This window comes from Colletotrichum chrysophilum, assembly GCF_026319265.1.
Source record: "Colletotrichum chrysophilum strain AFK26 chromosome Unknown scaffold_3, whole genome shotgun sequence".
Taxonomy (NCBI): Eukaryota; Fungi; Ascomycota; class Sordariomycetes; order Glomerellales; family Glomerellaceae; genus Colletotrichum; species Colletotrichum chrysophilum.
Genome location: NW_026517290.1, coordinates 836,594 through 849,198, shown reverse-complemented (window position 1 = coordinate 849,198; position 12,605 = coordinate 836,594). Strand labels below are relative to the sequence as shown.

The 12,605-nt window shown below is 50.4% G+C and overlaps 2 protein-coding genes across 2 annotated transcripts; both read right to left on the bottom strand.

Annotated features, from left to right (window-relative positions):
• Positions 1–1,091: 1,091 nt before the first annotated feature.
• Positions 1,092–5,943, bottom strand: COL26b_000891 (NRPS; the record flags this gene model as incomplete). Its single annotated transcript, XM_053173854.1, has 4 exons — positions 1,092–1,106; positions 1,159–4,538; positions 4,632–4,972; positions 5,024–5,943. 4 exons carry the CDS (start codon positions 5,941–5,943, stop codon positions 1,092–1,094), a joined length of 4,656 nt encoding a protein of 1,551 aa, XP_053042411.1.
• A 4,824-nt stretch (positions 5,944–10,767) lies between these two features.
• COL26b_000890 (uncharacterized protein) lies at positions 10,768–12,366 on the bottom strand (the record flags this gene model as incomplete). The annotated part of the gene is made up of 3 exons (XM_053173853.1): positions 10,768–10,781; positions 10,906–11,738; positions 12,095–12,366. The coding sequence occupies 3 exons, from the start codon at positions 12,364–12,366 to the stop codon at positions 10,768–10,770; spliced, it is 1,119 nt and encodes a 372-aa protein (XP_053042410.1).
• Between the last annotated feature and the right edge of the window lie 239 nt (positions 12,367–12,605).

Below are 12,605 nucleotides of genomic sequence, written 5' to 3'. Positions count from 1 at the left end.
GCCTTCGGTCGACAGCTTCTTGACGTCGACCCAATGCCTTGGGACCATGATGCTGGGAACCCTTTCAGATATCTCTTGCTTGATGTCTTCTAACGCCTTGGCACGGGAGCGAATACGATCCCTGTAAGCCACACTGTCTGTGTTTCTCTTGTCGTCGTCTCTGTCGTTATCATTGTTGTCCTCATTCTCGTCCTCCTCCATGTCCAGTACGCCAACAAGCTGCTTTGCGAGTGGGCCTGAGGACGGGAAGATAACTACGCCACGCTTGACAAATCGACAGGTGGACAAGTGAGACTCAATGTCTCCAAGCTCCACTCTCTGTCCATTGATTTTGATTTGAAAATCCTTACGCCCATGGTAGATGAAGGACCCATCCTTGGTTCTTTGAACCAGATCTCCAGTCTTGTACAAGCGAGTCCCCTTCCCCCAAATAGGGCTATCGATGAAAGATGCGGATGTTTGTAGATCGTCGAGATATCCATTGGCCAAAGTTGGACCCTCGATAAGGAGCTCGCCCACTTCGCCATCAGCCAACAAAGTGTTGACGTCGTCTGCATCAACTATCCAGCAAGAGCACCCGACAGGGTACCCGATAGTCCTGGCTTCTGCTCCAATGGCGCAGGCTTGAACTGTTGCAATCACAGAACATTCGCTGGGCCCATACGCGTTGAAAACCTGGACACCTGAATCTAGCCACCTGGCAATGACGGGCTCATCGGGGGCTTCGCCTCCAAGAATCAGGGTTTTCAAGGACGGTACATTGGATGGTGCTAGTAGTCGAGCCACAGATGGCGTTAGGAGCGAGAGACTAACGTTCGTCTCCTTTACGAAATCCAGTATTCCTTCGACACGTTGGTTTTCTGTCGGGACGCAAACAGTGCCGCCGTGTATGAGCGTGGTAAGAATTTCGAAGAGGCTGGCGTCGAAGTTGTAAGAAGAAAACTGTAGGACGCGATGGTCACTGGAAATACGGAGGGCCTTCCCATGAGCCGTTGCCCCAGAAGTAAAAGCAGAGTGCGAGATGACAACACCCTTGGGAGTTCCAGTAGATCCAGAGGTGAAGATAACATATGCTGGATTTTCGGGATTGTTTAATCGGGCGGATCCTGTGGTGTTGGATTGCAAAAGTACTCCTAAGGAACTCCTATCCGCAACCACCGTAGTCGCAATGCCAAGGTCGGTGGCTTTAGAGTAGAAGGCAGACACGATCGCGACTTTCGCCTTGATTTCGCTCGTAATTGCTCTGAGACGTGATATCGGTTGGTCAGGATCCAGGGGCACAAATGCAGCACCAGCCTTCATCACCGCAAGCATGGCGACAACCGTCCAGACGGACTTCTCGAAGCAGAGTGGGACAAAGTCTGTAGTTGCAACGCCAACACTTTTTAGGTGTACAGCAAGCGCAGAGGACATTGTCTCGAGAGAATCGTAGGACAGAGTGTCTAGTGTCGATGTCACTGCTTCCTTTCCTGGGTGAACCGTGCTTTGCTCTGAGATAAGGTCGTTGATCGTGGCAGAAATCTTCACCGGCAAAACGTCATCTCTACTCGTCCTTCCGTCAATTTCTGCCGGTAGCATATCGTAAGCAAGTCTCGAGAGCTCGCAGTCTGCCTTAGTAGAAGACGTCGCCCAGGACAGCTGAGTCATGATGATCTTGACGGTTTCGATAGCTTCGGCTACGAATACGCGAGTGGTCGCATCTTCGTCGACGTGAGTCGCAAACTCGACCTTGCCTGGTTGAAGCCAGACCTCGCAGGTAACCGGAAATGTAGTGAATTCTTCCCGATAAATAGGCTTGCCAAGGGGTCCGGGGCCATTCTCATCCCACCCACCGCCAGCTTGAACAACGAGCAAGTTCTGAAACCCGCACCCGCGCTTTGTGTCCTCGTTAAGAGACTTGATCTGCTGAATGCCGGCTTGTTCAAAGGGAATCATAGCTGTGGCTTGGTCTTGAACTTGGCGAAGGAATTTCAGCACAGTGGAGCTCTTACTGATTGAGACTCTCACTGGCACAGTCGCAATCGTGGGGCCCTCGATGTTATCAATGTCTTCCAACGGTGCGTTTCGACCCGACACAGTTGCTCCGAACAAGACATCATCCGACTCGGAGAAGTGACTGATCATGAGAGCCCACGCAGCCCGAACCACTGTTGACATAGTCACGCCGGAGGCTGTGTCCACGTCAATAATCAGAGAATCTCTTACGACGGCGCGAGCGAACGACTGATGACCTGGCCTTGGGGCGGCGGGGAAGGTTGATTGTGGGCATTCGCTAAGTTCCCTTTGCCAGTAGTCGGAGCTATGCCTGGACTCAAGCTTTTGAGTGTAGGAAATGAACTTGCGATAGTCAGTGGCCGGCTTGACCGCTCGACCGTGATACGTCTCGTTCAGTCTGTTGCAAAGCATGGCTAGAGACCAGCCATCGTAAAGCATGTGATGAATAGTCCACACAAACGTGACATCGCCGTTGACATCAGTGACTAGAGCGAACCGGTTGAGTGAATCTCCAGGAAACATTGGGTTTGCGTCGTCGTTTGCCAAATATTTCTCAAGGTCGTCGGAAGTAAGCCACTGCACATGCCCCTTTATGATGGCCTGGAGAGATCCTGCAGATGCCGTGGTGGCGAATCGGGTTCGCAGAATAGGTGAAGTCGCATGTATATCCTCCCACGACTTCTTGAACCGTGCCAAATCGATGGCTTGGGGCAAAGGATGAATCCAACGGCCCGTGTAGCTCCCAGGTCGTGTGAGATTGACTGCCATCAAACCTTCCTGCATGTGAGTGCAGGGGTACATGTCTTCAACATCATCAGGCTGAACCTCGCACTGAAAGGAGACTTCTTTGCGCAGCTCAGCTAGGTTAAACTGATCGACAAGCTGGTAGGGGTTGTACTGGTTTGATGCTGCGTTGGTCTTGTCTGTCGCAGTCCTTTTGCAAACCAAGGCCATTTGCCTTAGGACCGAGTTCTTGAAAATACTGGCAACGTTGATTTGAATTGCAAGCTGACGGCACGCTGCAACAACTTTTATGGCACCGATTGAGTCGCCACCGAGTCTGAAGAAGTCGTCTTCGGCAGTGATTGAATCTTCGGGAAGACTCAAGACCTTGCCCCAGGCCTTCCGCAGCACCACCTCCGCAGGGTTCAACGCTGTGTCTGACGTTGACGACAAGGGCATCGAAGACTCAGATGCGGGAATGTCCTCTGATAGCAGAGTTATCTGACCCTCGGAAGAATCTTCTTCGTCTTCAATCACATTGATTTCCAAAGGGTCTGGCTCGATTATGGCAACTCGCGGGGTCGGAGGGTTGCCCTGACTCGGTGAACACATCAGTTGCTGCAGGGTCATGGTGTTGCCCAAATTGCGAAGTGTCTTGCGATCAACTTTCCCAGAAGGAGACAGAGGCAACTTGTGGCATGGCACTACCGTTTTGGGCACCATATATGTCGGAAGCCTCTCCGCGAGCTCAATCAACGCTTGCGCGCTCAAAGATTTGACTTCCATCCACGCAGGCTCTGCCTCATGAATAAGGAGGCTTGAAGATTCGTGGTTCTGGATCATTGATTTCGAGCAAGCAACGAATGCTGATAATAGTACTGTGGTTTGTGTTCCACTCGGTTGAAGCAGCTCAACGGCAACGTCCCAAGCCGGCGCATTCGGCATCGCAAATGACGACTGCGCACCACAAAAGAGCTCCTTGAGTTGGTGCTCGATCTCTCCGAGCTCAACGCGTTGGCCGTTTATCTTGACTTGAGAGTCCTTCCGACCGAGAAAATCGATTGACCCATCAGGATTCATACGGCCAAGATCGCCTGTTCGGTAGCAGCGCCCAGGATGTCGAACAACTCCTCGGAGGAATTCAGGATCATCGAGAAAGACTTCCTTGGTCTTGACATCATCGCCGAGGTAGCCGCGTGCAACGGGAGGTCCCTCGATGACTATCTCACCGACAGCATTGAAAGGAGCCAGATGTCCGTTCTCATTCACAATCCAGACAGCGCAATTCGCGGGTCGCCCAATAGAAATGCTCTTCACACCTCGAACTCTCGGCTCACTGACAATGGTGAGGGCAGAGCATTCCGCAGGACCATATGCGTTGATGGTCTTGACGTGGTCAGCCCAAGTATCAGCAACGGCTTGTGGCAGTGCTTCGCCAACTAAGCAGAGAACGTCGAGGCTGGGAACACCTCCAGGACTGATGAGGCTGGCCACCGACGGTGTCAGCATAGCCCAGTTGACGTTCATACTGGAAATGCAAGTCGTCAAATCGTTCATTCGCTGTTCCTCGCTAGGAATGCAGAGACAGGCCCCAGCCATGAGAGAAGTGAAGATCTCTAACATGGATATGTCGAAGGAGAACGAGGAGTATTGTAGCACTCGGGAACTTGGGGAATCGAGATGTATTGCCTTGGAGAATCCCTTGGCACTCGAAGCGAAGGCAGCGTGTGTGACCACCACGCCCTTCGGCTTGCCAGTCGATCCGCTAGTAAACACAACGTAGAGAGCGTCATCAACATCCCTCGACACAGAAGATGGGCCTGCAGGGGTTGCGAGTGGGAGCCTCTCGATGAACAGTCTATCTATCACCATCCTTTTGTTTCGTGAGATATGCGGAGGAATCTGATGTTGACTTTTCGCTGAAGAGATCACCACTGAAGCTTTGACGTCTTCAATTATCATTTCCAGGCGGGCGGCGGGTAGTGAGGGGTCCAAAGCCACAACGGCACCGCCCGCCCTGAGGACTCCAAGAATGGCGATGATGCTGTAGGCGCACTTCTCGAAGATGATCGGAACGAAGGTTCCACGCGTCACGCCCAAGTTGGTCAGGGAGTTGCCGAGCCTATCAGCGTATTGCAGAAGCTGGCCATAAGAGAGGCCGGCATCCCAGGCGCAAATAGCCTCAGCGGATGGATCTAGTTTGGCTTGATTGGCCACGAGATCATCGATAAATACGTTCTCTCTTCTCTCCAATCTGCACAGCCATTAGAAGTTGTTCTCTGTGATAATAAAATGCGGTACTCACGGTCGGTTAAGCTGAACGAGGTGGCGTTGGCTGGCCGGGCCTAGTATCTGGATGTCTTCCAACTTCTGCACTTCCCCTACCGAGGACGACAACTGCCAGAGCACATTCTCCAAGTCGTTCAGTAGAAATCTCACTGAGGTTTTAGAAACGACTTCGTGATTGAAAGTGGCTGCCAAGGCGATCTCGGTTCCATTCATATGACATTCGAGAACGAAGTCATACTTCGTTGAATTGAATGGCGGTACGATGTACTGGCTCTCTACAAGGTATACATTTGTTCTCAGATGAGATTTTGTGGTGAATCCTTTACCACTGTCCGCGGAGTTTCTGTTCATAGATTGCTCAACATACTCGAGAAAGTCCGCAATGTTGCTGGTATGATTGGTGGCAACGCTCATGTCCACAGATGAGATCGACTTGGAACCGTGCTCTGCAATCGATGAGTTCAGTCCAAAACAAACGGCTTGCGTAGCGTTTTGCGACGAAAGCACCAGAGCCCAGGCAGCACAAACGACCGACTCGATAGGTCTTTCCACGTTGCTCAAGTCAAAGCATGGACCTCGAACATGAAGCACCGGGCTCTTGAACGATCCGATGGGATTCTGTGTCTTTTCACAGGTAACCTTCTGGGATGGCGTATTCGAGTGTATTGTAATCTCATCCTCGGTGACTTCAGTGACACTGCGTTGGCTGGATGCGGAAAGACCGTCAATGTCGCTGGCTTCATTGTGACCATCGTTCATTGAACCGGGCGACTTGAAAGTGAACTTTTTGGGGATTCCCGGAGTGCCACTGGAAAATGGGCTATCGAAGACGAACTCGTCAGGAGCCGGGGCGTCTGCTGGAATAGGCGCATCGAAAACAAACTTGACGGAATGAAGCCTTGGGGCAAGCTTCCATTTGCCGTCAGAAGATAACATCTTGGCTGTTGATGTGCAAATTGGGGTGTAATAGTTTAACGTGCATGAAGATTATCATGCAAGATGTCAGCCCTGGGGAGTGGCGCCAAGACGATGTTGGCGACTCTCGATCATATATGTCCCCCACCCAGAAGATCATGCATGCCTCAAGAAGAGTGCATAAAGCGAGCATTCGGATCATCGGCTTTCACTAGCCATATCGAGGATCAAGCATTCGGGCCAGAATTCGAACCTCCTGGCACACGCGAAATCCTTCAAGCTGATGAGCCACCCTTCATCCATAAACTCCCACATTATTCGAGACTTACCAGCGGACTTCCTTTCCGCGTGACCCGAAGAGCTTGAACTTCGCATAGCCTCTCTGTTATGGCCCGAGGTGGTCTTCTCCGCTGTGTTCTGGCCTTGTTTCCAAACGTGTCGCTTACCTAGAAAGGAAGCTGAGTGAAGACATCTTGGGCTTCGAATCCTTCGACTGCGGTCGTATACCCACAGTTGCGATACCTTCCACAATTCCACTAATAGTTCCACCGGAAGGCAAAAGTCAGATCACATCAGAGAGCCTCGTGTTCTTGTGATTCGATAGTGTGAGTCACTTGAGTACTCGACAGATTCTTCGTCCGCTGTGCCCGGCTGTCTTTTGCCGGTGTGGTCACACAATGTTCGACTTGTTTTGCGGAAACTGGAATTGGCTATCCGATTCGCTGTGTCGGAGTCTTGCGTGGATAATATGTCTCTCTCTTTGGAAAGGCTGACTTTGGTTGTGTGTTACTAACCGTTCCAGTCAATGATGGGCCGGCTGTGTGAGGAAAAAATGACATTTGTCATTGGTGACTGGTGCAGATGAGGTTCGTGACAGGGCCCAGCATCCTGGTACCCATTGGTTCTTTTGTAGCCAATGCATGCAAGGCGGCTGCATGCTGTGCCTTGCATGGGTTCGTGGGATCCAGGCTTTGACGCATGTTGACTTCTTCCTGCCGGGCGGGACCAATGCTTGTACTCGAGATCGTTGCTTGAAGAAGCCCTCCAGGAAGAACTTCTACTTAGGTGCCTAGCGAGAGCATGCAGTTCGATCCTTCAGACCCACGAGAAGGGTGGTCAGCGATAAGGCAGGAAATCGTCGCACTCCATAATTGTGATGCTGAACGTTAGTTAAGGTATGTCTCAACTCCATCGGCTTCTTTAGTGCTCATTCGCCTTCCTGTTGCGGTTGGTGACAGGGCTTTGATCCATGTCTAGGCTGAACACCCCAACTGTGGCGGTCAGGCAGTGTAGTGGGGGCGAGACCGGGCAAATCATTCAGGAATCTTGACATGGCCCTCTTATGGTTTCCATCCCGGAGAGTGATGAATGAATATGCTCTCATCTTGTCCATCTTTCTCAACGGTGTCTGTTTGCTCTCCCTAGGTGGTGGTCTCAGATACTGCTCGACCTGTGCACTCAAAATGTCTTTGCAGAGTCAAGAGCAGGTGCATGAGCGCGCCGAAAAGCCAGTCGATGCTCAGTCCAAAACTTCTGGCAGTCAATCAGATGTGCTCAACGCCTCGGAGAAAAAGGCAGCGACAGGGGATCTCCCTGGATGGAAGGCCTTTCTGATTTGGCTGGCCATCTCCTTTGGAGTATTGTGCACATTTCTCGACGAGGGGATCATTGCAACCGCCATCCCAAGAATCACAGATGATTTCGGCTCTCTGAAAGATGTTGGTGTAAGTAAATGCAACTCTGAAAGCGGACTCGAGTAGCCCCTACTGACATCATCTCCAGTGGTATGGATCGGCGTATCAGATGACTCTGTGTGCTTTTCAGCTGGTGTTTGGTCGCATGTACAATCAGTTTAACATCAAGATTGTCTTTTTGGCCTCCCTCGGCATCTTTGAAGTTGGCTCTCTGATTTGCGCGGTCAGTCCCAGCTCAGCTGTATTCATTGTCGGCCGCGCGATCGCCGGCGTTGGAGCTTCTGGCTTGCAAAGCGGCAGCTTGGTTCTTATATCCGCAGCTTTACCAGCGAAGAAGTTGCCTCTGTACTTGGGCGCGATTGGCATGGTATACGGCGTTGCGGCGGTCGTCGGACCAGTCGCTGGGGGCCTCATCACAAATAGTTATTTGACATGGAGATGGTTAGTTCGAGCTTTCTATCCAAATTCTTCGACTTGTTTGCTGACCCTCTGAAGGTGCTTCTACATCAATCTCCCAATTGCGGCTCCTCCCGCTGTTGCGACATTGTTTCTGATCAAGTCGCCCCCACCAACCCAAGACCAACGGCGGCCTTGGCTGCAGAAAATCCGGGGTTTAGATTATCTTGGCATGGCCCTTGTTCTTCCTGGGATTACCTCATTTCTTCTTGCTCTCCAATTTGGTGGGACTTTGTTCTCATGGAGCGATGGCCGCACCATCGTGTGTTTTGTAGTAGCCGGTGCCCTCATCATTGGTTTCACTGTAGAGCAGTGGTGGATGGGCGAGAAGGCGCTTGTGCCACCTCGACTTATCAAGATGCGTGTCGTCATATTTGGAGCCTTCTTCGGGTTTTGCCTCGATAGCGCCTTTTTCGTTTTGGTGTATTATGTAGGCATTTGTCCCTCCCTTCCACTCATGAACAGTTCATCTGACTAAAATGCTAGGTTCCATTATGGTTTCAGGCCATTCAAGGTGACACTCCAGAGCAGTCGGGTGTACACTACCTAGCCTTCTGCTTGGCTTTCATCCTAACCATTTTCCTCAGCGGCTGGGGTGTCGCTAAGATAGGATACTACCAACCCTTCATGCTTGCAGGGACGGTGTTGGTTGCAGTAGGTGCCGGTCTTCTATCAACTCTTCGACTTCAGTCTGGTGCTGGCCAGTGGATCTCATATCAAGTTATTGCGGGCCTTGGCATCGGAGCCTCGACCCAACAAGCCGCAGTTGCTGTTCAAAGCACGCTGGCTGAGGGAGATGTTGCCATCGGCGTCGCAGTCGTCCTCTTCTTCCAGTGCTTTGGACCTACTGCTGCAATTACGGTCGCCCAGGCTGTGTTTTCGAGCGACCTGGCTGCCGGAATCTCAGCTAAGATTCCCGGTATTGACTTTCGTCATGTTCAAAGCGCCGGTGCCACGCAACTGGCGGGATTTGTATCTGACGGAAAGCTTGAAATTCTCATGGATGTATACAACCATGCTATTACTAGGGCTTTTTTGGTCGCTGCCGCTATGGCAGCCGCGAGCGTTGTTGGGGTTATCGGCATCGGACTTCGTCGTATTCAAGCCGACGATGAGGCTGTGGAGACAGATCACGAGAGTAAGTAACGACCATTAGATTAGGTATTTCTTTTTAATATTCCTTCCTACACTGTGCAACAGCACTCGGTAGTTGGTTTCAATCAGCACGGTACTCTTCAGTTGGGTAACATTCAGGGAAAGTCCCTTCAACTCATCGTGATGTGACAGGATTCATCATTCAAGAAACCAATCCCCCTTCAACTAGCCTAGCTTTTAATGGACAGAGAGAGCACCATAACTCTGGTATTGGTCGTTATACCTACCTCCCTGTTTTTCTTCTTGCCGTACCCTACTGAACACGAAATTTGAAGCCTTAGAAACCAAAAAGAAAAGAAAAAAGAAATGCATCAGAAGTATTGCGTTGATTTCGAAGTGGCAGGCGACCTTTGGGGTGAGCTATCCAGGGGCGAAAACAATGAGTCATAGGTGCCAGAATCTGGAGACAGCGGCGAATTTGGAGACGATGAGTTCATGTTTCTTTGGGTGGTTGACCTTCTAAACGAAGACAGTCGTGACGAGTTTTGCTCGTCGAGTTCGAAGTCTGCAGGAAGCTCGTGCCTCGTAGACGTAGGGGTAGAAAGCATCGAAGACCGTTGATTTGCTTCTGAGTGAGAGACGTGCGAGGAAAGGCGGCTTGCTGTTCGCGAAGGAGTCGCAAAATGTGTTTCGTCATTGAGTGTTGGCGGGGCTTGGTTTATTGTGCTGGATCTTTTGACTGAATTTCTCACCAACAGTCCTCCGTTTGTATTCTGCATGCTTGACGCGGGAGATATTGCTGGAAGAGTTACTACTGTCTCTTTCTTGTCGAATTCAAGGCAAACGCTTCCAAGAAACATCTTATAAATGTCTCCATTGGCGTGCTCAGTGTCAATAAGGTCCCTGAATGTCAGAGATTAGCATCAGTTCGTGTTGAGTCCATGACCCACTAGACACCAGCGTTTCACTTACGGACAGCCGTAAAGCCTCATGTCATCATCCAGACGCTTTAATCTTGCCGCTGCGTTTGGTTCGTTTCCAAATTGCACGAACTGGATTGTAATAGGGCGAATCACTGAGATGTCTTCGCGATCACCAGAGTACCCGGCGGCGACATACGGCAGATCCCCATGCAAGTCTCGCAGTACTTGGAATGTCGATCTGAGATGCACGTCGAGTGTGTACTCAATGTTCATGCCCTCCCAGATTCCGTCTGTCAGTACTATGATTGTTTTCTTCCGTGGTTTGGACTTTGCGGAAGTCATTCCAGTAGTGTAATCGTTGACTATGCGTTCTAATGCGGGCAGAATGTTCGTTTTGATGCGCCTTGACGCGCTCGGGGTTGCCAACTTCATTGCGTCCGTGAATTGCTTCAGTGATTGCGAGCGCGACTCCTTGACCTTCGCCTTGTGATTGGTGTCAGGATCTGTGAACCGAAGCTCGACGCCATCTTCGTCATATCCTAATGACCTCCACACTAAAACTTCCAGAAGATCAGTAGCCTGCTTCCAGTGAACATTCATTGTAGTGCCGTTGTCAACAAGAAAAACCTTTGCTTGTCAGATACCTCAGAGTTGGAAATCAGATCCAAATTGACTTACTATGTCTCTGTCTCTAAATTCTTGTTGTAGGCGGAGATCGAGCTTCTTAGTCACATTGTTCGAAGCTGGCTTTCCTTTGATCGTCACTGGACGCTTGCTAACCAGAGTACTGGGGCTACTCAAGGATGGTTTCCAACTCATGGCGCTTCTTTCGAGTTCAGCTCGTACTACCCACACAGTCATAGGCTCTCTATCAGGCTCATTTCTGGTGTTATCAATCTGATGCAAGGATGAGGGCTGGTTCGAAGAATCCCAGTCATCATCCTGGGCGTCGGCTATAGCTGATCCCTGACCTTGACGTCGAAGGATTGCTCGAGGATCGGAGAAATCTTGCTGGTCCCTCCTTCCATGAGAAAGTGCACCAAAGCTGAAAGACTGGCTCCGTGACTGTGAAGGAGATCCAGTCCGATTCTGTGAGCGCTGAGCAACTGGGAGAATCTTTTCCGCTAGGAGCTGGTTGCGACTTTCGAATTCGATATTGGCCTGAGGTAGCTTGGGTCTCGGAATAGGCACAATCCGTTTCGAAATGTCTTCCGGATGCGCTCTATTGATGCCCGAGTGGTGATCATAATCAGTCTCAACCTGAAGATCGATATTTTCCAGGAGGCGCTGAAGCTCTTGTGGGACTTCGGACTTTGGCGCGTTGATACTAGACATGACTTTTGAGAATTCTTCGAAGACCTTGCTGGCTGACCATCTGTTGTCACCATCAACCAGCATATGCTTATCAACCATGTCTAGTACAATGCCTGAGTAGGCATCGTTCTTTCGGGCTGTTTCACGGAGATACTGGTGCCAATAAAGGACTTCTTGGAGGACGTTGGTTCCGTTATGGAATGCATCGCTCTTGCTCGTTGTCGCATTGAAGATAGCCTGTTGGCGAAGTTGGTTGTAAATGAGTACACCTTGAGTACCCAACACCACATAGGTTGCGGCAATCGACAGTACGCAGCCAAGAGACCAAACATCACTAGTTTGGGGTACATACGGCATCTGCTTACTAGTACCGTCTAGATACGCCGATTTCTCTGGGGCAGCTTTTGTACATGTAGCGTGTTAGGCACCGAAAAGGCGAAGAATGAGAAGAAGTCTCGTATCGATTTCAATTAAGAAACACGTACCGTAGGATCTTGTGCCACCCATTGCCTTGGCTGTTTGAGGTGATGTTGTGTTGTTCGATTTTAGCCGCATACTTGCTTCTCCAGGATCTGCGAGCTTGAAGCGATCATTCACCCTCAGTATGTTTTCCGGTTTAATGTCCCCGTGCCACCTGAGATTAGTTGTCAGCAACCCTTCGTATACCGCACCGTATTCTCTTGAACATACGTCAGATATTTGTTATGGTCAATAACCACAGTGTGAATAGATGCCAGGGCTCCAGATATCTCTGACATTGCCGCCCAGAAACCACTTATCTCTTCAACAGACGTGGGAGGCGACTCCATTCTGATGGCAGTGTAGAAATCAAACTCAGCCAGTTCAAGAACAATGTTCCAGTATGTTTGCTGGATGCCGTCGGCGTCCGGTTCAAAATTACGAAACCATCCGATGTACTGTATCATTCCATCCTGGTTTTCGAGGTTTCGGAACATCTCCATTTCGTTTCTGAAGTGGTCGTGTTTGTCGTGCTTGAACTGTTTCAAGGCGAACCGATATTTCTATTTAAGCAATAACATTAGCGAATTTCTCGAGCGTATTTGACTTTGTGACAAAGCATGGAAACTTTGGGAGAATATCAACCTACCCAGCCCGTATTTGCATTCGTAATCGTACCCGCGCCCGCAGCCTCGCCCTGTAAGTTCTCCTGTCTTGAGATTCTCGCAGATGCCATTCGCTT